General features: G+C 47.2%; 1 protein-coding gene and 1 long non-coding RNA gene across 2 annotated transcripts in view; one reads left to right on the top strand and one right to left on the bottom strand.

Annotated features, from left to right (window-relative positions):
* The window catches only part of LOC135919429 (corticotropin-releasing factor receptor 1-like), a gene marked incomplete at its 5' end in the record, with an annotated part of 177,790 nt that overhangs the window by 106,872 nt on the left and 43,163 nt on the right, over positions 1–27,755 (top strand). Inside the window, one exon of the mRNA XM_065453255.1 lies at positions 26,569–26,654. Coding sequence (XP_065309327.1) covers positions 26,569–26,654 — 86 coding nt within the window. The remainder of the gene's footprint in view (positions 1–26,568; positions 26,655–27,755) is intronic.
* Positions 1,451–20,628, bottom strand: LOC135919390 (uncharacterized). The gene is made up of 3 exons (XR_010569949.2): positions 20,083–20,628; positions 19,818–20,012; positions 1,451–1,734 (listed from the first exon to the last, which is right to left on the bottom strand). It is a non-coding gene; the product is annotated as an uncharacterized lncRNA (long non-coding RNA).

Raw genomic sequence — 27,755 nt, 5'->3', positions numbered from 1 at the left:
TTCGCTTGCGCATGCGCACTGTCGCCCACCTGCGGAGAAGCGCGAGCACGGTACGTCTTGCCAGGCATCATAGAGTTTCTCACTATAACACCTAGAGGGTAATCTGGCGCCACCGTCTATGGGAGTTTCTTAAGGGGGCACCGTGCCGTCATGGGAATGACGGTATATGTGTCTGCGAGGCTCGTGTTGGCTGGTGTTGTAAGAGGCTTCGTCTGAAACGTGGATATGGCTACGCAAATAACGCGTTCTCAAAGTAAAATCTTCATAAAATGTTTCCATTCACGCATATTACATCTTTACTCACCCACGATGCATGACCAAGCGAAGAAAAGCAAGAACAGACGACCAACTGTTTCAAAGCGAGCGCGAACCTTGTCGTCTGTCCTCCAACTTTAGCGGCCCGCTAATACTTTTTTACGTAACATGTAGTCGTACACACAATAACAAGTTCTCATAGTTAAACAAGACATGTTTTCGCGTAATAATAAAGCTAAAACAACTTTTCGCGCGCTGTTCTAGTAGAAAATGAGTCATTGTGACAGATGGAACGGTACTTGCCAAGCGCGTCTTCAAGATGTCCTGTCTCTACGAGAACGATGCCAATCCGAATCCACAATATACCGGCATTCCCATGCATACCACAGCGCAGCAGCGCCAGATTTCCCTCTAGGTAATGTAGTGAGAAACTCTATGCCAGGCATGTTCGTTTCAGTCACGCGTGCAGCATGCAAGCATTGCTAGGCGTTGCTAGGCGTTGCAAGACGCCGGCGTGCCAGCGTTGCTGGAGCACATCAAGTTTTGCACTGTAATGCGCAACTTTTTTTTAACTTTAGTAAACGAAACTAGAAGAAAGCGTCCACGCTTCTCTATATTAGCTATTCAATTTAAAGATGGTGTGACGATACAACATATTTTAATAGAATAATGGTGTTCGCGGAAAGATTTGAAGAGATAATCTCGAACCCAGGCACGCGGCAACCACTCCTTAGGTGAGGACGGGTGAAGGGAGCTTTCAGAGTACGCTTGCTTCCTCCATCGGTCCTTCGCTGTAAGGAGGCCTCACGTAAGGTTAGGAAGCGCTCGAAGGAAAGGAACTAGGGGTGTGCGAATATTCGGAATTTCGAATACGAATCGAATATTTTCTATATTCGAAGCGTATTCGATTCGAGAAATGCATGTTCGGAAATTCACGAATATCCGAGGACGGCCGAATAACGGTGGAAACGGCGAATATTCGGATAGACTGCGAATAATTGAGCAATTAACCAATTGTATGCTTGCTCCGCATTCTCCTAAGAACATGTTTATTAACTGAGAACTTCGCATGATCCGCTCATTATCTGTATGCTCTGTTTCAGTCTATCTGCTTCAGGCATTTGAGACATGATCAGTTTCGGTTTCTTTTTCACCAAGCTTTATAATTTCAATTATTTTGGAATGCCCCATTGCCTTGAAGTTTGCAAAGGCAACTCAGGGTTTGCTAACATTGATTCAAAATGTATCAAGGCTCTTTGTGCGGAGTGGAAATTTGATGAAGTGGCCAGCCTAGGCATGTTTCTTGATCCGCGCTTTATGGCCACAGTTCATCAGGCATCTGGTCAGATGATCTGGCTGAAAAACCTTGTGACAAGGGAGCTCCAGGAAGCCGCCGTGGAACACCGTGGGGACACCGCCGTGCCAGCGTCGACTTCGTGTCCACTGGTGGCATCGAGTGTATGGAATGCTTTTGACGATCTAGTGATGAACAAAAAGAAGACACATTTGGCATCTGCCCCTGAGAGGGAAGTTACAGGCTACGCGCAAAAGCCTCTTCTGGAAAGGGGCATGAATCCTTGTGAGTGGTGGCAGTCCATTGGCCGCTTCAGGTACCCGCTTTTAAGTGCACTCGCCCGGAAGTACTTGGCGATCCCTGCCACTTCAGTTCCTAGTGAAAGAGTCTTTTCTACCGGTAGAAATGTGACAGTGCATAGAGAGCGTTTACGTTCTGGCCATATTGAGCAGTTAATTTTCCTTCACGACAATCCGTAACAAGCGTTTTACCTGACTGAGGGCATTACCTGAGTCCATTATCTATCATCAGAGTGGCTTGTTGGGCTAGTTGGTACATGGTTATGCTAGGAGAATGCCAGCAAACTTTAGAGCAGGAAAAAATGGAGAGGCAGACATAGACAAAGAGACAGGAAGGTGGCTGGACTAACAACTGAACTTTATTCATGAAAACAACGTCCCCCAAGTCCGTACTGAACATGCGCAGGCACAACAAAACAAAAACACGGTCAACACCTTATCTATACACGTCTACAGTTATCAAGAAATAAAAGCTCTTTCTTGGTTAGGAACACAGATGGGGCGCTTCTATAAACTTGGCCCCGAGAAGTGTGTAAGCGCCCCATCTGTGTTCCTAACCAAGAAAGAGCTTTTATTTCTTTATAACTGTAGACGTGTATAGATAAGGTGTTGACCGTGTTTTTGTTTTGTTGTGCCTGCGCATGTTCAGTACGGACTTGGGGGACGTTGTTTTCATGAATAAAGTTCAGTTGTTAGTCCAGCCACCTTCCTGTCTCTTTGTCTATGTCTGCCTCTCGATTTTTTCCTGCTCTAAAGTTTGCTGGCATTCTCCTAGCATATCCATTATCTATAATTGAGTACCTCTTTAATTTGAAGCAACCTTGTAAAATGCAATGTTATTTTTAAAAGGGTAATAAAGCTATTGTTACCTCTCTTGCAATTTTTTTAATACTACACATGTATTCGATATTCGGTTCGATATTCGAAGAGAGTTCTTCGCCTTATTCGTATTCGATTCGTAATCGAAAATTTCAATATTCGCACACCCCTAAAAGGAACGTTTTCTTGTTTGGGCCAAGCTACCTTCATGCGTCCTTACGCCGCTCCTGGCCCTGAACGAGCGCTTCGCCTCACTGCTTAACCACGTGACGTTTGCTTGCGCGTGCGTGCTGTCGCCCACCTTCGGAGAAGCGCGAGCACGGTACGTTTTGCCAGGCACTACGTTTCAGTCACGCGTGCGGCATGGAAGCGTTGCTAGGTGTTGCTAGGCGTTGCACGACGCCGGCGGGCCAGCGTTGCTGGAGCACATCAAGTATCGCACTGTAATGCACTGCTTCTTTAGATTTAGTAAACAAAACTAAAAAATAGCGTCCACGCTTCTCTATATTGGCTCATCAACTTAGAGATTGTGCGACGATACAACCTTTTTTATTGAATAGTGGTGTTCTGGTGTTCGCCTAAAGCTTTTAAGAGATAATCTCGAACCCAGGCATGGCGGCAACCGCTCCTTACGTGAGGACGGGTGAAGGGAGCTTTCAGAGTATGCTTGCTTCCTCCATCGGTCCTTCGCTGTAAGCAGGCCTCACGTAAGGTTAGGAAGCGCTCGAAGGAAAGGAACGTTTCATTGTTTGGGCCCTATTCCCTCTGTTAACTGCTATATGGTTATGTTCATCGCACAGGGCCAGCATTAGAGAACCATTGTATTCCGCATCTCCGTCTAAATGCTCCATGTTCACATTCATATCTCCTGCTAAAACCACCTGTCCCTATTTCTTTAACTCATTGATATCGCTTCTAATGTAATCAATCAATTGTTCATTTTTATTTCTGCTATAACTACCTGTCCATAGGTAAGTGCTATAAGCCACGTCTTTTCGTCTTGCCGTGTGCCGGTAATCTACAAATGTTCCTTACATGTCTCGTTTACCTTTTGCCACCTCATACTTCACCTAATTAGCCCGCCTACTCCTCCACCTTTTCTTGACCCAGTCATTTTGTTGTAGCCCTCCCATGCAAGATTGTCAATAACAGGTGGCTACTCCAAACCTCGCAGATGCGTTTCGGTCAAGGCGTACACGCTAGCAGCGCCGTCAATCAGCTTCGTCATTCTCTCTGGACACTCTGCGCCATCTTGCGGCGCCGCCGCGAAGTCCACGCACGCCCAATGGCACGTTCAGGCTGACCCAACTTGGCATCAGAGGGGCTCACTGAAGAACGCGACATATACCCAGAGGAACATACCCACGGGAACTGTTCAATTATTTAGACTGCGCTACCTTTCGGATTGGCCCACATTTTTAGACTATTTTCGGGATAAGCCTATGTTCTTGGTTAACCTATAAAACTGCAAATAAACTGGCCTGGTAATGCCAGGAATACTATTGGCTTCAAAGCGAAATAAATCGTCACAAAATGTGGCCTCTAGCGTCGTTCCAACTCTGGCATCACCACATCAGTTTATAATGGTTTATCGCAACATGAGTATTGTATTTATAACTGAGGTTGAACAGCGTGAATAAAACTTTTATTCGCGCTGTTCAACCTCAGTTCTAAATATGAACCAACTAGCCCTCATAAAGATCTTACTAATGCAAATTTTGTGACGTCAAGTGACATTCAGTAAAGAGAGAGAGACAGAGGAAAGGGGAAGGCAGGGAGGTTAACCAGAGGGGAAAATCCGGTTTGCTACCCTACGCTGGGGAAGAGAGGAGGGGGAGGTAAAGTGATAACAAAGTAGAGATAAAGATAGAAAGGAGCATAGACATACATGTCCAGCTGGAACGCCTTTGCATTCCAGCTCGACATTCAGTAATATTCACACACTAATATTAGTTGTCAGAATAACCAACACATGGGGTCATAACCAGTCATATTACTTAATGCCGCCTGGAATGCTTACTTGGGTGTATACGGCGAGTGACCCTGTGCACCAATTCTTTATTCTGTGATTGGTGCCAGATTGTCGACCAGTGGACCACGTATACTTCGCATTTTATTGCAATGCGTAAGCGAATGGCAACCTTTAATCGCTTTCTTGACTCGTGTAGGCGACTGTTTCATGAACTGGCTACCGTTGAGTCAGGCGATATGTGGTATTTTTCTCGTCTCGATATCGACACTTGAGGAGGCAGTAAAGAGAAACACTAAATCAGCTTAGGCTAATAGAGGTACATTTAAAAACTCTATTTTAGTTAAATAAGGAATTAATTACTGAAGGAGAAAATCTGGGCCACTTCTGTCTTAATTTCTCGCCACAACCGCAGTGCTGGTACATCAGTGTGACGTCACGATGTTCCAAGCATTTTCTGGCATTCAGGCTGTTGTGCCACTGTAAGAGTTCTGGAAACTTGCCAAGTTCAGTCTGGCTCCTTTAGATAGCAATGTAGTCTATCTGAACCGATAAAAAAAATTTACGAGTCTTGAGCAGATGCCGTCAAAACATATGACGTCACGGTAAGCTGGAGTGGTAACTTCGAGTAGTCTTCGCCACCCGTCTCTCGTCCTTGTTCTCTTCTGGGTTACCGTATCTTTTCTGACGGCAAGAGCGGCCTTTCTTTATGATATTGTGGGAGTCTAGTTTACTAATACAGTTCAACTTACTTTTCTATTTATTTTCCCTTTAAGGTTGTCATTTCCCCTTAATATCTACTTAGTCTTGAGCAAAACTAACTGACTCCTGCGAACGCGTCGTGCTGCTACTGCTGATCTGTGAGCATTCCCTTTGTAACGGGGGGGGGGGGGGGGGGGGGGGATACTGTTATCCTACTCTAAATAGATAAAAAAAAAGTTAATAAAAATTATTGGCATGCCAGAGAGCCTGCGAGCGCCTCCTGGCGCCCTCTCAAGCTTGCGTGACGTCAATTCCGGCGCAGTGCCTTTCTATATTATTCAGAGGCACGACGTTTTTCGCCCATGCGTACTGTGCCCCAATTGACGTCAGGCGAGCTTGAGCGGTGCCAGGAGGCGATCGCAGGCTCTTGGGCCTCACGTGGGCCTTGGGCACGCGTTCGCACGGATTCGCTGCTTTTACTCAAGACTTACACGTGCCTTCTCACACGCGATTTTCAAGTGTTTTATGGGATACATTTCTGCATAGATACGCACCGTTACTCCGTGTTCTGATCGGTGCTGTTCATTTCCCGGTGCACTTCGTTCTTGCTGAGCAAAGCTACCTGCGAGCAGAGCACAGTGCTTCCGACCGATCGTGTTGCCTTTTGCTTTACATACTCACTTCACTCTACGCATTAAAAAGGTGGCGGCCACTTCAGAAACCACCTGATTATTTTGATCGAGTGCAGAAATAGACCTCGAGGAGAATTTTCTCGTCTCTCAGGAACACGAACTTCGTTTTGCTTACAAAGTCAGCGATATTCCTTACCACCAGTCAGCTAACTATAATGCCAGAAAATTAAGCTCGTCTGTGCGATAATCACCTGGCAGCTCGCTTTAACCTTAGCGGTCAGCAGCAGAAGTTGGCAACAACAAATTTTTGTTCTTTTATCGTTCAACGTCAACACGCACAATAACTTTTTTTTCGTTTTTCTTTTAGTACATGCTGCAACATTGTCACATATGCAACCCAATCCTCTGCTGCGGTATATTTAGCAACCCGCTCTTTCAAAACAAGCCATCCAATATTCCTTCTTTAATTTTTTTTATTTGTGTGCATTTCACAAGTGGCCCCACTAGCATACTTAAACAGGGTTTCCATCAGACAAGCTGTTATGAGAAAACACATCTTATGCCAGCGAAAAAGCTTTCTCTTTTAAATGTCAAACAACATGCTTGCCCACCCTTGTGCCTTAGTATCGTTCCCATTTGGTGGCGCTGTTTCTTTATACATCTGCATTCACGTGCAGGTGTCTGTGTTTTTGTATGTACGGGCATGCCGTGTTTTTATTGCTCGCTTTTTCTCTCTCTGCCTTGGTACTGTGCACAAACAAGAAAAGCAGAAAAAAAAACACGAATAAAGGGACTCGACGCGAATCGTTTTCACTTCTCCGAGTATGCATGCTTTCCTCTACTAAAGCTGACAATGCGTCCAGCGACTAACAATAACAAAAGCAAACTTACTCCAATCCATGTTACTGTGTTTGCCAAATCCGGCAGCTTTCTAGCATAAAATAAAAAACGAAGGACGGAAGCTTGGCTTCCAAGACAACAATTCGAGCCTTTCGGCTCCCATTTTCCTCCCGAAGGCCCGCTCTGCGTTCATCGAAAAAAAGGAAACGTAAGAAGAAATATGCGCGAGCTAACACGAGGAAAAAGGAATTCGCTGTTTCGGTCATTCTCGAGGCGGCTTTTTCGGATCCCATCTTCATGCCTGCGCCGTCAACACGAAGATGACACCGCGCTGATGTTAGCTTTCGAGGGGGCGTGCTGAACATAAGAGAGCTAGAGCGAGGTCAAAGCAAAATTATAAATGTACAGCACCGCGACAAGCGAGAGAGAACAAAAGAAGAAGGTTGAACAGGTTGAGCCATACATAAAGGCAAACCAACCAACCAACCAGTCGACGAGGTGTGCCACACAAAAGTGAGGGCTGCATCGTCATCACCACCGTCCGGTCAAGTCGTGGCCACGAAATCGATTCCACGATGCGGAAGAGCGCTCATCTTCCCTGCGGCTTGAAGCGCGAAGCAACGCGCTGCTGACGCATCGTTTTTAAAACGCTTGCCGCTGCTGCAGACGCTGCCGCAGGCATTAAAGAGAGGGCTTGCAGGTGGCCACTCGAGGCAGGGGTCGGCTCGGGGGATCGCTTCTCCTAGACTGACGCCCGCTCGATTTGGCTGAGCAGCAGAACAAAAATACCTATTAGCCGCCTCGTGGCCCTTGGAGAAGCCGCTTTAAGAGCAAGTGTGCATGTCTGCGTCGTCTGTGGCCTTGTTCGTATTGTGTACACGTGCTACGCGAATTTTCAGCGATGTTGTGTCTGGTCAGGAGCCAAATACTCTAGATGATTCTTTCCGTCCAACTAGCCGATCGACATGAACACAAGAGCGAGCACACGGGGCTCAGAACCGTTGCCAACAGTGTACGCGTGTCAGCGCTCGTGCTAGTTTGTTGAATATTTTGTTAATGTACTGAAAGTTGAAGGGAAAGGAGGAGCACCGTATGTAGGCTGCTAGCATCACCAGCCGCAGGTACCAGATAGGTGGTCGCAGGTGAAGCTGCGATGGCTCAGCGATCGAACCAGATACTCGCAGATGGACTGCCTTTACTGTTCACGTTCAATGGAGACCACACAGAGGCGTCGTCGTTGTTGTTGTTGGTGGCGCGGCTATGCCAATCTCTTAGCCAAGAAAAAGAAGACCAAAGCAGGAGAGTTAACGAACTATAAGGAAGCACTACATAAAGAAATTGAAGGATAAAACATTATAAATACACAATAACAAGAGACGAATGAAGGATTTGGTCATGGAACACAAATAAAAGAAGAAAAACGCACATAAATTACTCTTCACAAAGCAGTTACTAAATTTCGGGGCAGCCAACCTCGCGAGCAACTTACGTAGTACTTTGAGAAACAATATGTGTCTGCTGCCTTATTGTAAAACCCAGTATCCGGTGTCATGCCGGATTATGGGCCCAGTACACCTCGCTGTATACTTAGGCGCTCGACTGGCGCGGCATATATAATGGGAGACGCCGGGTACTGGTGTGAAAAGCAGGTCTAGAGTGAGAAGTACGCAGTGCCTGCCTACCGCATTTATTTCTTTGAGCTAAGGAACGCGACAGAGAACATTTCAGTGTAATAAAAGGAACCTAAGAAAAATATTCAGCCTCCAGCATTCGATTATTTAGCCTGCAGATCAGAAGCCCACTACTTAACGACGGCGCCACGGCGGAGAACGCTGACGGGGGAGTAATTTACACTGTCAACATCCACGCTCAGTTTCAATTGGTGCTTACATGAATGCCGCCCACAGCGACGGTATATGCGCTTTCTCACTGCAACTAAAGCTTACGCCCGTATCAGACCGAAAAAAATGTTGCCTTCAATGATTTACTTTTATGATATATATATATATATATATATATATATATATATATATATATATATATATATATATATATATATATATATATATATATATATAATTTCTTCTTTACAGCGTCCGCAGAAGAAGCTGCGAACGCCGATACGACGCATTACACACACACACACACACACACACACACACACACACACACACACACACACACACACACACACACACACATATATATATATATATATATATATGTGTGTGTGTGTGTGTGTGTGTGTATAATGCGTCGTATCGGCGTTCGCAACTTCTTCTGCGGACGCTGTAAAGAAGAAATTGATTATTTAGAAACACTGAGGCCAAAGCTGAATTATAGAGTGACGTTTCTTCGTCAGGCTTGTGTATTCCGGAGCTCACACGGATCGATCGCGGATTGTACTCAGCCGGCAGGCTAAGCCTAACCTCCGGTGGAAGGAAATGATCTCAGCCCGGGCCCTTGGCGAAGGCTAGACTGTGTGTATTTGAGCTTCAGAAGCTGTCTGCTTATATATTTTAGTGCACCAAGGCAAGTGCAACCGCAGCAATTGCCTCGGCTTTGTGATCGGTGCGATAATACCAATGAGAGGCAGGCTCATAATATGTGGTCTGTTCGAACGCGTTCGAACGACTGCTGGATTTGTTTACTTCGGGTCGACTTCACAACATGGCGACAAAGTGCAGTCATCTGTTGAGTCATCGATTCAAAATACTGAAATTGTTGCACCAACACGTCACGGATGTGACTCTGACAGAAGGAGTGCGGTGAACGTGCACGAAATGTAAACATGCAGGCAGGCTGCTGCGCAATAAACCCTCGTTGACGCCTGCATGAAGGAACAATATTAAGAAATAATAAGAAATAAGCTATAGTAATAAGAAATAACAAGAAATAAACTATTAAGAGTGTGGCGTTATCTAGGCTTGTGTAATTAGGTTCAAGAACATAGGTATCCGCATAGTCGAAAGGAAAATGCGAGAAACAAACCTTATCTTCAGTGTCGCACAGGCATGCTTAAACAGAACGGCTACAATGCGCGCGCACGCATGCACACTAGCGAGTACGACGGACGCCTTCAATACAGCATGGTTTCAGAGCCAATTAATTAATTATAGGGTTTTATGTGCCAAAACCACTTTCTGATTATGAGGCACGCCGTAGTGGAGGACTCCGGAAATTTCGACCACCTGGGGTTCTTTAACGTGCATCTAAATCTAAGTACACGGGTGTTTTCGCATTTCGCCCCCATCGAAATGCGGCCGCCGTGGCCGGGATTCGATCCCGCGACCTCGTGCTCAGCAGCCCAACACCATAGCCACTGAGCAACCACGGCGGGTGGTTTCAGAGCCAGCTTGCGCATATGTATGCAGCAAATTCGAATCCATTGTATTCGCGAGAAGCGTTTACTTCTTCATTACCGTGCAGTTGCAGATGCGCGAACGCAAGCTTTCTGGTTCTTTTTTCTTTCCCCCGCACAGCCATTCCCGCGGATGCGCGGAGGCAAGCGCCATCTGGTGGTGCTGCAAGCAACCCAGCGGCGCGCATGCTCTGCTGTGATTGGTTGACCTATTCGGCAAGGGCCGCAGCACCCACGGTCACAAAGTCAGGCGATGTTCGCAATGTTTCGCTTAAAAAACGCGCTGCTTTCACGGTGCAAGGCACTGCAATCAATGGAAGACGCTGTTTTTTCCCAATAGGGTGGGGCACGTCCATGCCTCAACCAGTTTCTGCGAAGGAAAAAGACGATGATCTAAAGTCCTTCAGAGGTCTGCTAACAATATTTTGACACTGGCCATTTTGCTTGCAGTCAGTGAGACAGTGATTCACTGATGAAGCATCCGTGGTGCCAATGCGCGTGCACGCAGGCGCCCTTCTCCACACGATGCAATAAGCAGGACGTGTAGGTCACCTCCAAGCGTAACCGCTGCAGGAGCGTGTCTATAGCGGGCGATCAATTTTGAGGTTTACAGAGAAGCGAAAAGAATGGCCAATGCTATAGAAATCTGTATCGCAAGTCGCAAAAGAGACGCTTCGCATCCGATGGAGACAAGGGAACTGGTTTCACTGTGTCTGAAGTATGTGGTGCAGCAGCCAGTTTATCTGCTATAAGGTACGTCCTCGCTTGCGGAAATAAGCGCGTGCAAGGCGGCGTGCTTAAGAACGCCCGCCACGAAAGGCGCTTTCGCGGCAAGAATTCTCTAGAATAGCAGCTTGGGCCTGTTAGTTTTCCATCCTGGTGTTAACAGCGCAAAACGTAGACGGGACACGAGACGACACCACAAGCACTGCCGAAATAAGCGCGCCGCCTTGCGCACGCTTATTTCCGCAAGTGACACTCTTAGAAAATTTTACACCCTTTGGGGCTTGTCCCACAACGATAATCGTCATCCGTCTTGCCCGCGTTTCCTTTCTTTAACGCTGCGAGCCCGGTACTTCCCAGTCACGAACGGCACGCGCGTTATCAGTATGACGCAGCATTCTCGACAGGAAAGTAGCGAGCGCCGAGTTTTCAAGAAAGGAAACGCAAGCTAGGCAGATGACGATTATCGTTGTGGGACAAATATACACCCCAAAGGGTGCAACCTTTTTAAGAGTGGAGGACGTACAGTCTTGGTCAAAAAACTTGAACCCGCTGTGAAGGGCCGGGGAGCAGCTGCGCTCCGCTATCGCGGCGCTGCCACCGTCGGCGCACGCCGCTGCTCGCTTGCGCCGAGGATAAAGAGGGTGAGGGAAGCATGTCTCTCACTCTCAAGCGTCGTTTGATAACAGCGCTCGTGAAAAACTAGTACGGCGAGCGCGGCGCGAACGCGACGGTGGCGAAGCGGAAGCCACACGACCGGCTAGCATGCCGTTTGCAGCGTATGCTGGATGAACGGGCGGGGGTCTCTGGCAACCGCTGTCAAACGTGATAGGCTCAAACTTCACAATTCCAAGTATTGTAATCATTAGTAATTGTTTTCAGGGACCAAATTTAAGGAACAGCGCTGTGAATAGACCTGCGCATTTGCGAGGATCGTAGCTGAGATCTGACTTCAGCAGCCTAATGATATATTAAAAGACGTGCCACAATGGCATCTCGTATTTGTAATCATGAATGACACAATTAGCAAATTAATCAAGAAAGCATAAGCTTCAGGGTGGCACCTGCGTCTCTCGACGAAATCACAGGGGGGAGCATGCCTTCAAGGCATTGTGTGTGGCTTGGTCTGTGGTTGCCCCGAACAATTGCAGCTTGCCCATGTGCTTGACTGTAAACTAGCCAAGGTCTCTGGTTGAAAGGACGCTACGTATAGCCCTTTCTTTTAAACTGCCCGTGAAGCCCTCTCTCGTAGAGACGAAAAATACCTCAGTAAACTATATCTAAAATACTCCTTCCAGTGAACCCGTGACAGCGACAGCACCGCCGGTGTGACGCCTTCACTGTGAGAGAATCCTGTAATCTTGTGGCCCTGGTCTACTTTGGGTGATTCAAACGCGTGATGCACAATGCAAAGGGGATGAACTTACACTGGCCTCATGTGTGCGTGAAAGTGGACCCTAACGACAATAAGGCAGTATGCATGAAGATATGAAAAAAGGCGAGGTAGTGGGCACATTCCAAAATGCCCAGGGAATGGGTCTAACTCAATCGGCTACCCATGCAGGGCAAACATCTTCTAGTCCCTAAATGTTTTCATAATCTCACTGTGGGTTTAATTAAAAATCGTCAACGCCAAACGCACTCGTTTGGTCGTTCCTTAATGGAGAAGTGTGGTCAACGTATTTCAAATATTACAACGGTGGTTACAGGCCCTTCCCGAAGAGAGCCTTTGTAGTCGAAATGACTGCTTCTGGTCTTTTCTAAACGAACCATGATTGAATTGCCCGCTTATTACAATAAAACCTGGAAAATGCTAGACAGCACTGAGAGATGTTAGTGTATTTTTTAACTTTTGTTTTCGTCGCACTCAGAAACACATTCAAAATGTTTATCTAAAAACATAATGCTAAGGCTCTCGCCTTTGAATGCGTAGGATAAAATTGTAATCAATTTCGATAATGAGGAAATTTTTTGTACTATAATGCGCTGCATGGAAGCCGGGCGGTTTTGCCCAGGCGAGCGCCTTTACTCGCACGAAGCGGCGTACCACGGCGGCGGCAAGACGACCTCGCAGCTGGCAGAGCGAACGCTGCACTAGTTTTTCACGATCCCTGTTATCGAAGCATGCTTGAGAGTAAGAGGCATGCTTCCCTCGCCCTCTTTATCCTCGGTGCAAGGGAGCAGCGGCGCGCGCCGGCGGCAGCAGCACCGCGATAGCGGAGCGCAGCCGCTCCCCGGCCGTTCACAGCGGGTTCAAGTTTTTTGACCAAGACTGTACCTACACTCTTAAACAAAATTACACCTTTTGGGTCGTATCTTGTCACACAACGATAATCGTCATGTTTCTTGTCCGCATTTCCTTCTTTTAACGCTGCGAGCCCGGTTCTTCCGAGTCACGAACGATATGCGCGTTATCAGCATGACGGAGCATTCTCGACATCAAAGTAGCGGGCGCAGCGTTTTCAAGAAAGGAAATGCGGACGAAACAGATGACGATTATCGTTGTGTGGCAACCCAAATGGTGTAAATTTAAGTGTGTACGCCAATAGGGCTTCGAATCACAGAAAATGAACCTGGGGTGCGATCGGAGATGGTTGTTCGGCGCGTTCGTTCGGTTACCGGCGCGCGCGATTTGTCTACTCCGCACCGACGTCGCCAGCCGCGGGGCCCCGCCCCGTTTTTGGTGACGTCAAAATGACGTCACGCTCCTGTCAATCATCCGCCCACCGAGCATTTCGTCCGAACGCGACGGGAGTTGAGAAGTTTGGAGCGATCATACGGCTTCGCATGGCGCGTCTGGTGGATTGGATTGGATCCAACAGGCGGCCTTTTCGGCTGCGGAATGGCACGTTTGAATCTGATCCATAGTTTAATTCTAGAAAATGGCGCTTCCGTTGGAAACTTAGGTTGTTGCGCTGGCGTTTCTAGAGGAAGGAGGAGAGCGGGTGGCGGTGCGAAATGCGTTTGAAGAAATGACAGAAAGTGAATTCCGGCGTCGTTTTTCTTTCTCGAAACAAATAATTCGTTGGTTGCACAGAGAAATCGACAATATCATCGGTGCCAGCGAGCCACTGGGATGTGTCGCTGCCTCTTGAAAAGTGCGCCACTCTTCCCGTCGTTTTTTTTCTTTTTCCTTCTCGCTGTGCGCGACACCACCTAGGGACGACGCAAAGAACCTAATAGTTATAAATTGCAGTAGTCACACGTACTGCTATTCGAAAGCGTGTTTGGGCTTGAGAAGAAAAAATACATTTTTTTAGACAAAGATTTCATTCAATTGGAAGACGAGAAACATTTGGCTTTGTAGTATACTGTTTGCAAACAGACGACAAACGACGGAGGTAAACTTCCGGGGAGGTGACCGCTTCCTGATTGGCTGCTCTCTCCGCCCCGCTGTCACAAATTTCGCATACTGCAACTTTGTGACGTTGCAGCAACTGAACAGAACGCGTATCGATCAAAATATCTCCGATCGCGCCCCAGGCTTCTGCTCAGCCGCTCTCCCGGCGCAAAGGACCGTGTGAGCGCTTTACGCGTCGTAAGAGATGAACTTTTGATAAGCCGCATGCAGTCGACAGCGAGTCGCTATTGCCTTTGAAGAGAACTGGCTCTGCGAGACTGCCAGCGTTCTCGAGAAGCTCCTTGCAAGGGTGCCAGCAAAAAAAGTCCCTGCGACGTTTCCAAGTCGACGAATGCACTAATCTAATTTGCTCGGCATTGGTAAAGACACAAATATCGCTGACGTTATCAGCGCGGAGCCTTTCTGCTTCAAGAAGTTCTCGCATGCACAGGCCTAACCTCATTACTGTGGTTCGCTCTAAGCCTAACAGGACGTGCACAGGCCTTACAGCGCTGAGCTGTGCTAATTAATAAACTTAACGCAATAACTCTGGCTCGTAACAAGCATGGCTACTGAAGTTTTGTCTCTCAAGCACACAGGTCCTCGCTCAGGGCATACAGCGTCTCATAGACAACTTTATTGAACGCTCGTCTTGGAATACGGTTTGCTTTTTGTTCTGCGAATCTACTAAATGTAGGAAGAGGAGAAGGAGGGAACAAGAAAAGGAGAAACAGGGTGCTTATTTAGCCAGTGTAAAGAGCAACTTTCTATCCTGTGCTAAGGTAAGAGAATAAAGCGAACTAAAGCTCATAGAGGAAATATTAGATAAAGCAAGATTTTAAGAAAGCAAACTAAATAATTCTAAGAGGCAACGTACCTTCAGAGCCTTCTTTTGCCTAGTTTAGAAGCTCGTGGTAAGCTAATGTTTTTTTTGTTTTTTTTCTCTAGAACATCGCTTTGATACGGCTCTAGAATGTATTCCAAGTTCTCCGCAGAAGTGCTTTGCTTATATACAACGAAACTCTATGAGAGACAGAGCTTACGTGAGCCTTTCACTTCGATCATGTAATTTTTCTCCCCAGATAAACATGGCTGCCTGGATGGCGCCTGTGTACATGCCATCACGGGCCAGATATTGCCCTTACCATAATAAAGTTTGTTGCCGGGCCTCTGTTATTGTTTTCTTTTTTGCCTGCGTTGTCTACGACTATGATTTCATCTCATAGGTTACCGGTTCATTCATTCTTTGTCGTTTCTATGCTGACGAATAAAATTGGGCTTAGCTAATACACGCGCTTACAGGTAAAAAGAACATCACAACGTGTAAAAGGGAGACCGCTTATGGGAGTGCTTCCATTTGCCATTCAATAATCTTTTCTTGCAATTGGTACTTTGCCACGAACACAAAATCTTTTGATCTTTTTGCAGGATATCCTGGTGAGGATTAGTGTAGTTTCTGGGCAAAATGTGCTAAACCTTAACCGGAACTGCCTTTACGGAACGCCCCGCTCCGGCTTCTTGCTTTTTTTTAAATTTCTTTCACTGTATCAGTGTTCCATTTAGCAGTTCTGCTCCATCTTTAAGTGACAGAGCTATGGTTATGACGGCACTGTGTTAATTTCCATTGCGCCACTCTGTTTCATCACCATCATAAACGTATAGGTTATGTAGACAGCATCCCGAAGGTGTCGTTTTGCACTCCAAATTATTGCACTTGCCTTGCGTCAACCGCATCCGTCGTATTTCGGCAACTTTCCTTCCCTGATTACACCACCTAAACTCCCGCCATTCTCGATTACCCTTGCCTGTACTTGGCGTTCTTGTTACTCTCGGCTTTGCGCATTATATGAACTGCGAAACTTTCCTTTTTTGCTCTTAATGTCGAAATGTTGAGTGCCCGCATTTTTACCTCTTATTAATACCACTGCCGTCATGTCCCTTAACGTTTCACGTATCATTTTACATTCCATGGCTCGCTACGCGTTCCATAGCTCCTATATAGTTTCATTGTTACCCTCCAATATGTCTTCCCTCTTTCACGAATTTTCCAATAAACTTTTTTTAGCATGCTATTAATTATCTCCTTCTCTATAGCACACCATTTTCCAATTACCTTCTTTCCTTAGTACATTAAGTGAACCACCGATGTATGTTGTAGCACTTTTCGAGGGACGGCTGCCTCAAAACTGCTGCTTGGCTCGAAGTTTCAGCCAAATGCGTATAATTTCATTGCTGCTCTTTTTCGGTGCCATTGTTGGCACAGGAGACCTTATATACCTTGCTTAATGAATGTTTATGGAACTATGTTAGTAAGCTAATCGCGCATTATCATCTGTAACCAAATCCTGTGCTGCTCGTCAAGCTTAATGGCCCCTAAGTGAAGAAATCGTGCTATGATCCACAGGTGACATTTTTTTTAGTCGCCTGAATTAGTAACAATAGAAGAGTCATCCGATGTAAATGAAATAGCCTCGCACTGTCAGTGGGCAAGTAGCCTGGCGACGAGCAACGCACTTCTATTTTATTCGAGAACATACTCCGAGCCACAATACATAGAGAAAACATCAGACATGTTCAAGCAAGTTTGCGTCCAGCATGAAGTCCAAGAAGGACCTGTGAAATTGCACCCGCGAAGTGGCACACTGTGCGCATACAAAAAGTCGGATGTCCTGAGTCAGGAGTACATCGATCGCCGTGACGTCCTGCTGGGCGTAGCTCTGCTACAAGCTAATTGCATCGCTTGTTAATCTTCGTTAATGTCCGATGAAAAGCGCCGTCCAAGTAGAAAGACACGAGAGCGCCCCTTAAGTTTCTGAAGTCAAAACCGAACTGAGTGATCAACACTTCGGTTCGTGTGCGTCTCCAACGCAACTTTGGCCTCTTTCTTCTTCCGTAGCCTATCTCTCTTTCCTATTACTCTCTTTCCAAGTATCGGGTAGACAGCAGGGCTCATTGCTGGTGAAATTCTCGAGGCGTTACAATGCTCAGGACTAGTTTGTCAGGAGCGCTTGTACCGTTACGATATCGCTTGGCAACAAGCCTGGATGCAGGAATTGTCATGCGCTTATTCGGACACCTAACAAATTAGTCCTTCACGTTAAGTACTCACTTGCTGTAAAGTAAAAATGCCGATTTACAAACGCGCTGAATCTAACGAGGAGATGTAGGTACGCTTTCAGCCAATTCAGTCGATACGGGCACGCCGTCCATTCGCTTACAGTCGAGCCACTGCAGCGTCGTTGTGCCTCTCGGGAACGCTTTATGCGGGAACATGCTGAAAATAATGAAAGCTAGGCGCAAAGCTAAGATACTCATTATACGGACGCTACTAAAATCACACAAAGTTTCAAGTCAGGCGCTGTCGAACAACCCCTTCCCCCCCCCCCCCCTCCCCCTCGTAATCCTATAAACCGTGCTCCACTAATAGGAGTTGTACGAGGTTTGACATTTGACGTAAAATTATTGGAGTTGAGTAGAAGCAAAAACACAATCTCCACCAGCGCCGCTTTCAAAACTCATTAAACTGGCTGAAGTTTCATCCGCCCTGCATTCGAAACTTCCCGGCGGACGACGCTCACTCGCCGCACGGCGTAAGTTTTAGGCCTAATCTATATGGCTTTTTCGTGTGTTTAAGATAGTAAACTTTTAAAAAAAAATACAAGTGCCCCGTCAGGACGCTTGGCAGCAATAGCTTTTAGCAGACCAGCGTTCACGTTAACGTCAGCCTCGCGGGAGGTATGGAGAAGAAAGGGCGTGCAGGCAGATGAGCGGAGAACTATGTACCACACCCTGTACTTCAGCGAAACGAGGTTTTCGTCTTGCTGCGTCGCAGGAACCAAGGGTCACAATCCGCCGACGTCGCAGGCTGCAGCGCTGAAACGGCGAACGATGAAAGTGCTACCTGCCGTCAGCGCTTCCGCGTCGGTCTCCGCATACCTCGCGGTCTGAAGAAGAAAGGCCAGCTAGATGGATTCACTGCCATTTTCTCGTGGTAGGCGTGACGGCGGACGCCCACCCAGCGGTCCCGATAAAAGTTCTCGCGTTGCTTCGAGATAAAATTTGCAGTTGCCCACGGCAATACTTTTGCTTCAGGTTATTTTTTGTTATTTTTCGCTTGTCTTCAGTTGGTTTAAGCACTTCACAAAGATAAGCAGGCTCTTAGGGCAAGGCATCTCTCCCTATGGAATGTGCCCCGTGCCGAAATCTAGCCCAAACCGCCTGAATTGCGTAGAATAGCTAAAGTTGTGTCTTCGTCAGGTCTTTTCTTATTTTTCCTTTTATTTTTCTAGGCAGGACTTGTCTTTTTCATTTACGGGAAACTGCAAGATCGCGTTGATTTTTTTTTTTTCATTCCATGCCGTTCACCCGGCTCTAACTGCATGCGATGCCTTTTAGCAATTCGTTTCTAGAAAGGCTGTCGGCGCTATAAGCCTCGAACGCAGCCTCAGAAGTCCACCCAGAGTAATGGGCAGCCCATAGAACCCTTAATTCACTCGGTCACCATTGTCTTTTCACGAGCAGAGGAACTTAAAGTGGTGTTCGTTGTATGCGTCGTAAAATTCAATTCCTAAAGCGCTCAGTGGATTTAGCGCCGCTTTTCCTCGACTTGGCTCGGCCGGACCGACGCGTTCATTCTGTTCAGTATTTCGGTCCTGCTACTGCGCTGACGATACTCTGTGCGCGCTCGTGGAATGCATGTTTGCACCCTCCCCTGTCTGGTTTCTTTTTTCTCTGGCCGCGGCGGTGGCTTGCTGCTGCGTGCACCGTCGCAGACTTGATTTCTGGCCAAATGACTATACTGCGACTGGTGCTTAGTGAAAGAAAGAAAGAATAAAACTTAACGCCCTCGTACTGAAATCTCGGAGATGGTTAAAGGGCCCCTACACGACCTCCAATATTTTTTAAACATTTCAAGTAAACACACGCATCAAGTTCAGAATGCCGTCATAATCAACAATAAAATAAAAATAATGAAAAAAATCCCGTGCTCCGCTCCTGGCCCTTCCGGTATAACCAGCGCTCCTCGTGACGTCACCAGGGTGCGTCTGGTGATGCCACCAGGAGCAGACGCTGTCGACCGGTCGAACGAGAACCTATACGACTTCCGGTTAGTCTGCCAGCAGGTACGCGCGCTCCCTGCTCTTCCTCGCCGTACTGCTCGCTTGTGCGCATTCGCGAATCAGCAACTACGGCCCGCAACGCAAGTGCCGGATCGCTCGCGTTCCAACCCACTCGTGCTTAGCGGTCTGGTGAGCTGCGCGAACAGAGTCCGACAGTGTTTTGCGATGGCTTGAAGCATCTGTGTTCGGTGCTTGGCTGCAAGAGCGCCGACTGGAAAACCGAAACGACGCTAGAATAGCAGCTTGGGCTTGTTGGTTATCCATCCTGCTAGTAACAGCGCCACCAGGCGCTTGTAGTGTCTTCTTGTCTCGTCTCTTGTCTGCATTTTGCGCTGTTACTAGCAGGACGAAACGACGCGACACCGGCTGCCCTATGATGACGCCCTCGGAATGCCTTGAGCGCATTGTAGCTTTTTCAATGTGTTAACCTAGTAACCTAGTAATGAACGCATATTTTGCTCACTTGTGTAGCTCTCCTTCTATTTCCATGCCGAGCTCCCGGAAAGCGAAGTAAGCCGTCTTGAGGCCATCAGGATTCAGACATGCTGGGAAAATATGCCGTGTAATGCAGCCATCCTTTCCTTTAGCAATGACATCTGTCACCTCCCTGCAGAAAACGTTCTCCTGGGCACTCGCCACGCATAGACCGCGCGCGCACCTGCATTGATGATGACATTAGCGCGGAACGGGCCAACAGCCAGTGGGTGAAAACAACAGGATGTACCAACCTATATCGTCGCCACGATCTGGGGAAGGCGCTGACGACGGCTGTTTCATCTCCAGCGGAGGTGCTTCGGCGCGACGTGTCACCGTAGGGATCAATTATATTGCCAAGCCTTTCTAGACGTGCGCGCAAGATAGAGCACGTAGCGGCATGCTTCCCAGGAGCACGGGACCGCACGGCAGCAACAGCGCGGATAGCCTGCTGTGAGGAAGGAGCATACTACGCAACTAGGGCGCTTCCGACAGATGGCGACTCCGTAAGTCCTCGCCCCCAGATTGCTACCTGGGGCGTTGGCCTAGCGCATCAGTGCCGGTGGGCGGCAAATTTACTTCGTCATTCCGTTGGGCTCCACCACCGAAGAAATGTCCTTTCAGGCCTTTTGATGAGAACGAAGTTTAGCCAAAATGCAATTTCTCCGGGAAAGCTGTCGCAAACACGCCCGTACGAGTTGTGTAAGTAAAAACGCGTAAACTAAAACAGATAGGAACATAACTCGCTGAGCGACGGGGAAAAAAAAGAAATTAATACCATGTGGTCGACGCTACAGACTGATGTGACGCCGTGCCTGCAGTACCTGAAAGCCCAAAGAGCGGGGTTGGCGCTACAGCGCCGACGTGGCGCCCAACGGGATGACGAAGTAAATTTGGCTGCCCGCCGGCATTGAAGCGCTAAGCCAATGCGGCAGGCAGCGAGGAGATAACGCAAGCTGCTCGCGGGGCCGGACCGGCGGTGATTTCGCAGACGCGACGAAACGCGGATAGGCGGGGGGGGACATCGACGACACGCTTTGTCCAGTCAGTTTCGGCTTCAAGGAGCGCTGCCAAGGGAACTAACTTAAGAGAGTTGAATGCTGGGTTAGTTGGTATTTTGACATGAGAACCATATTGAAATACAGCGCAACCGGACCGCACAACAGACAGGAAGACGAGCACAGGCTTCCTTTCTGTTGTGCCGTCCTGTTGCACTGTATTTCAAGAGGGAACTAGTTGTTCGCGTAGCTTTCACATGAACTCCGCTATTCAAAATTTGATCGTTGGGATAGGTGGTGTCGAGGACGGCCCCGAAAGTACTCGTTTGCTGTATACAGCACCTATTGTTTCTAACTAGAAAGTTAATTACCGTGACTTCGCTTATTACGTACGTAATTCAGGAAATTGCTCTGTATCTAGAAGCTGCCAATCCGTACACTCAAATGATAAACGTAACGTTACCGCGATTTATATTTCTCTCATTTTAAAAATTTGGTACAGCTAAAAAAACAACACCCTATATATAAAGGCTAAGCTAACCTCCGTGATCGCTAAGGTCAATCAATCAACAATCAATCGATCGCGTCCTCCCGCCAACCCTCTGCCTTTTCTGCTCTTTTCTGTCCCCCATCTGAATATTTAGGTTCCTGTTTCTGTTTACCCTGTCTCTGGTTGATATCTCTGCCTTAAGCCACACCTTTTATCTCTCTCTCTCTCTAAATAGCTGGGTCATACTTTCCGAATTCAATATCAAGATTTATCATTTGGCTTGGCCATTGTCATACATACAATGCTAAATGCAGAAAAAAAACGAAACACATCAACAAAGTGGCATGTGTTTTAATCTGTGCGATTAAACATAAGTCGATAAACGCGTAATAATAAAAAGTAACACAAAAAACCCACAAACACATTAAGTGTCAACACAAGTAAACAACATCATTTTCATTTTTTAAAATATGTCATTAAAGCTGTTATAGCAGATCTCTGGCATATCCGCATAAAAATAATAATTGCATTCCAAGTTATTCGTGTAAAGCAAAACGCTCTAACAGGAATGGCGTAGTCCGTATAACTACAAACGCTACTTCCTGAACTATTACACAGCTAAAGTAACTTCGCTGTCATCTGCCAACTCCAGTTGCCGTGAGAAGAATTCATTTGACCCAGACATATGTCCCCATGTCCCCAGATATTCCAATCAATTCACAATCCCTTGAAACCTTCCTTTTCGTTTCTTAAGCATGTAGCTTTGCCTGAGGCATGAAGTTTATTCCTACAAGTCACCATGTCCTATCGATTCTGTCTCAATATCAGCCATCGTAACAGCCTCCTGATTACCATACAGACTCCGTTCTGGCTCAAACTTTATGCTTAAGATTGTGACACACCGATAACGCGCCAATCCAAATCCAGGATACGAGCTGTCTGAAGCAACGCCAGATTATCTAACAAAAATATGGCCCTTGTAAAGCTTCGGAGGCACGGAGCTCTCTAGCTCTGCCGGTACAGAGGGCAAAATAAGAAAAGAGCAGCGCAACAGCTGACTTGGCTAACGCTGTATTAGCGAAATAACTACGGTACTAGACCTGCGCGAATAGTTCTCTCTGGAAAGAGATGATAGGAACGGATGGAAACATTTTTCTTGCTCTTTGGAGATGCTATCATTTGCTAAAGACCTTTGGGAAAGCTCCTTTTCCCTATGCTTGCTTGCTCGTTGCCTGTGTCTCGATTGCTTCTTGTTCGTCCTGCTGCTTGCACAGCAAACAACCGACGCTGTGTGTATTCACGCTGTGCCTGAGACGTTAGCTGAGTGCCGACCTTGAGCTGCCACTTGGCCGGTCTCTGGATGGTCGTCGTTGGCTCTATAGGAGGGATAATGCCCGAGAGAAGCGGCGATCTTCTTTTTATGCCGCTGTCGCGTCGTGTAGTCCTGTTCGCTCTTGTACTATTCGCAGTCCGTACACTCACGGATATCGACTTGGCGGTGCAAGATCGCTGTCTAGTGTCCGCCCGGATATATTTCATCATTCCGTTTAGCTTGCTTATCATCTTTGTTGTTAATGACCGTTACACTCTTCCTGACGTGACAGGTGTTGGTGCAATGCGTTACCGTATTTTCGGTTCAGTGCCGGGATGTCAATCTTTGAGCACACGTGCCGAATCAGTAATTGTCGCGAGTGAGGGTACGCGCCGTCTTTTAGTAAGATATAAGTTATAAACAAAATTCGGGACCATGCAGCGCATGCGCGAATTCGCTGAAATGCATAGTATTGTCACCACAGGAAGCCACATGCATTAGTCAGCTTTTATTTGTTCTGCTCAAAAAGCAAATTGCACTTCTGGGCCAATTCTTGATGGTTTGTCAACTTTCAGATTACTATGAGTTTTGTGTGAGTGCCACTATAGTTGGTCGTTCTTTCGTTCTCTCTCTCTCTCTCTCTCTCTCTCTCCGTTGCGCTGCACAAACTTCATTTTATACATTCGTTCTTTAAAGTTAGCGTATCGTCCTATTAACAAAGTTTTACTTGTTATGCTACGCCTGTGCCATTTGTGCAACGTCGACTCAGCGATGCAACGATGACTAAAGTGATGCATAATGCTCGTTGAGGGACACATGGTTATGAGAGATGCATGCGTGGAAAAAATGTATGACAGGCATCTGAAAATGTTTAAGTATTCTATACCCATCGTGTCACAATGGTACAAGCTTATTTAGAGGGAGCAGATGGAGATGACCTTTGTTTCAGTAGAAGAAAATTACGCAAGCTGGCTTCGGTATTCCTGGTGGCGCCTGTGGGTGGAGTCCTCAGTCTGGGACTCCTGTGGCTTGGATGTCCCGCAGGGAGCGGCACACAAGCTGCCGGGCTTGTTCGGAAATTGGCACATGCCCAGTTAGACGTACCCAGTGGCCCAAGTATGCGGTAGCCCGAATATAAGAAACCAAAGAAGGGGTTAAATAATATCCGTTTTTCTATTAGGACGTCTGTGTGCCTTGGAGTCAGGGTGTCAGAACGAGACGTTTTTCGTTCTGGTTTTAATTTCGGTCCACTGAAAAAAGTTCCGTTCCGGTTCTGCTCCGGAACGAAAAAGGAAGTGATTCGTAATGTTTCATAATGATTTCGGTTCGTATGCAAAAATATTCGAAACAAAGTAACGATAAAAACATAGCATTTATTTTTCTCAATAATTTGACAACAATTTTCTCGTTATTATTCTCAACTATTTTTCTCTCAGTTTATTTGTCTATGCACGCGGTCCCAGTTTTACGCGTGGTTTGATACGGTCGCGTGAATATGATGCGGCTGATGACGAGGGCTTGCACTAGTAGTGTCACGACCTCGGCGAGGCCATCCTTGTTCCACGCTATTCGGGCTATTATGAATTATGAGTTCAGTGCCTCGAGTCAAGGCACTGAGCAAAGATCTTAGAAGCAACACGCCGTCGAGTGTACTCGGCGAAATGCGAAAACGCTGTTCCGATAAAACGAACTTAAACGAACGATAAAACTTCGGTAGCAAAGCGTCGTACCCGTAGAAAACGAAACGATAAGCTCTTCAGTGCCTAAGCCCTGGGTTTCGCTACGATGCCGATCTGCAAGTGGGCCTGTGCCGTCGGCGCCTTCGCAGAGCGAGGGGCCGTATGACAACGCTGGCATGACGAGCGGCGTCGGAGCCAGCTGTGGAAGCAGGCGGCGACGAACGCGTTATTCACGCGGTTCTGCCGAAGGACGCCGACTCTCGACCTAGAAACGGGTGCCTATAAGAGCTGCACTCTAAAACAAGACAAGATCGTCAACATTAAAAAGGTTTTCTTCGTTCAAGCGCGTGCTTGGACATAGAATGCAGAATGCACGCAGGGAACAGAAACGTAGTTTTAAAGCAAAAGCTTTACTGGCCGCGAACTTGCGATTTCGCCGTGGCGGTGGTCCGAGGAGGCACATGACGTCATAACGTGCTCCTCGCCGCGGATATTTCTCTCTCTCTCTCTCGCTACCTAGTCACTACTGCGCATGCGCCACTAGTATAGCGCCAAGCCACAGGTGTTCCGCCGCTGCGCAGCGCCGCGCCTTTCATCCGCCGCCGTTTGGTATGACGTCACACCGCGTTCCTCCTCGTTGCGCTTGCCTTCGCTCGCTTCGCCAGCTGCGTCGCGTGCCTGATAACATGTCGGAGGATTGAAAAGGAGAGCTCGCGTGCGCCGCAACCACAGTTGAGGTGGCAGTATGGACGGCGACAATTCTGATAAGCAAGAGGAGGCCTGGAATCGACATCGGGACTAGATGAAGAGGAAAGGAATCGCTTAGGAAACAAACCAACAGCGCGCCGAACGACTGACTAAGCGCCGCAACAAAACTAGACAACCAGACTTACCTGGACTTGCAATCAAGATTACCCAGGCTAACCATGCTATGCCTTAGCTTTCGCCACGTATATCCTGGCATAGCCGAGCTAAGCCACTGCCAATTTTTGATAGAGTTTTGATGATTTTATCTAAAATATCCCACGCCACTACTCAGACCCTATAGTGACCGACAGCATAATGCTACCATTTTAGCGTCACGCCATTAACAACGCTGATTAGGAAATAAATACTGATTTTTTTTTTGCGTGTCTCTACTACCACCATGAAATGTCACATCGCTGCATCATCACGAACATCCCGACATGTCGCTATCTATGCCACGGAGCGCTGCACCCCTTTAGCGGCCGTCTCCTTCGGCTCTGACGGGCATGTGATCTCCCAAGCTAAGCCACATACCGCGATGTGACGGCCCCGGGCGCACTTGTGCAGGTTTGTGCCATTTGAAGTTTGCTCTAGCGTAGCTCCTGCGTTAATGAGCTTTGCAAGCGCCCACACAAAAAGAGAGAACCGCAGAAAAAGCCGTCTTGACGTAGAGTGATATGGGTGCGTCATTTTCTGCACCCATGTATTCCTTTGTTAGCGCTCCTCAAATGCACTTGAAGTATATGTCCAGCCTGGCCACCGACTTTGCGGGGCGATTGTTAGAAATGCAGCTACTGATGGCGAATGGCATGGATAGCAAGTTAAGGCAAAAGTATTTATTCAGTCAAATACGAACGGGTGAGCCGTGAGCACAGGTACGCCGGAACGCGTGTAAAGTTTCCTTCCTCCTTTCTTTCCCCAATGCAGGGTAACCAACCGGCCTGATTCTGAGTAACCTTCCTGCCTTTCTGTTATCACTGCTCTTTCTAGTCACTTGACTCACTAGTCTGCACTGCCATGTGTACTCTAATTCCGTGCAGTACAGCGAAGCGATGCGAGCTCGCGGCGTGCACGTGACGTTTCCAAATGATCACTGATGCGCGCCGAGTTCGGAACTCGCAGCGATGCCCACGTTGCGATGCGCCTCAGATGGAACGCATGAGTGCACAGTCGGCCAAAAAAAGCTTGCGTGACACGGAATTGGTCAAAATGTTGAATTCCCACAACAGCTGGGCACTAGCCCCCACATTCAGAGTGTCAGACTGTAGTAGCTTTTTTGGCCTACACAGTGATCGACTAACTCAGAATCGTCATACCTTAGCAAAGCAGAAACTCGTGCCTCGTAAAGTTTGGGGCCGGCTGTACAATATGCCGACTTTGCAGCAGGTGACTTCTGTTTGGTGGCGCTGGCACCTTTTCTACATGCCTATTTCTACGTTGCTTCTTTTTCCTGCCTATTTAACCACGGTAAGGGCTTCTTCATTTGTTTTCTTTGTCTGTTGCTCCTTTCGCAGGTGAACACGGTCTTTCTGATAAATATCATCCGCATTCTACTCACCAAGCTCCAGTCAAACACCTCCATCGAAACAATGCAACTGAGGTGAGTCTTTCCGCTTTGTAAGTATACACTTTTCGTTTTGAAAACTATAGTAAACACACCGGAAGAGCAACGTGCGCAGTGCCGCAACAACTAAACGCTACTAGCAGCTGCAGTTTAACATCCCTTCGTAATCAAAACAGCAACCATTCTTTAGCACTAATGAGAGATAAAAAAGCACCCGCCTCCTATATGTACAACCAAACACAGCTCACAGCCCAAACTCACTGCTGCACTTCCTTCGCGCTCTCCCACCATGCGCATAGGTGATGCATATAACGGATTGAGTGTGTTGTGTGTTCGCAAAATTCGTCTTACAGGTTAATGCTGACACTGCTTCGCCCGTATATTCCTTGTCTTATCTGTAATAGTCGCAGTGCTACATCATTCATTCATTCATTCATTCATTCATTCATTCATTCATTCATTCATTCATTCATTCATTCATTCATTCATTCATTCATTCATTCATTCATTAAGGGAGTACAACGCAGGAAGCCTATAGCTGCACCGGGGGAGCTAAAGCGCCTTGCATGGTCTAGGGTTGGGCATCGAATTTGATAACCTCGAGTTCCTTGAAGTGCGACAAAATCAAAATACTCTGACTTTCTTTTTTTCTCTCTTTCTTTCTTTTCCTTTTTTTCGTTTTATTTTCGTTTAATGTTTCTTTTATTTTCATAAGACGGAGGTCGGTGCGGCCTGTATAATCAAACGCACAATTTTATTATAGGAAGCGAACCGCTGTGGCCGCCGAGCAACATACATTTTTTCGAGAACTTTTCTAAGCTTCTCACTCGTTATTCGAGCTCGTGCTTCTGGAGTCCTTAGTCGTCTTTTTGGATGGAATCTTGAACATGGTCGATAATAAAGCCAAGACACTGGCTACCGCGTAAACATATACACCCCCCCCCCCGACACACAGACAAAAAAGAACAAGACGAACAAGCGGCTAGCTCCGCACCGTAAGAGCAGCCTGTTCGCAAAAGCTGGCACAAAAAAAGAATGCGGTTGATTAAGCCCGTAAGAAGAGGTGCCGCTCGAAGGAGCCCAAAGCAGTAGCAATGTAAGAAAGCAAAGTGCATGTGCATATGTAGGCTGGTGGTG

The sequence above is a fragment of the Dermacentor albipictus genome, chromosome 1 (assembly GCF_038994185.2).
Source record: "Dermacentor albipictus isolate Rhodes 1998 colony chromosome 1, USDA_Dalb.pri_finalv2, whole genome shotgun sequence".
NCBI lineage: Eukaryota > Metazoa > Arthropoda > Arachnida > Ixodida > Ixodidae > Dermacentor > Dermacentor albipictus.
Note: the sequence above shows the minus strand (reverse complement) of the source record. Positions and strands in the feature narration are given on the sequence as shown.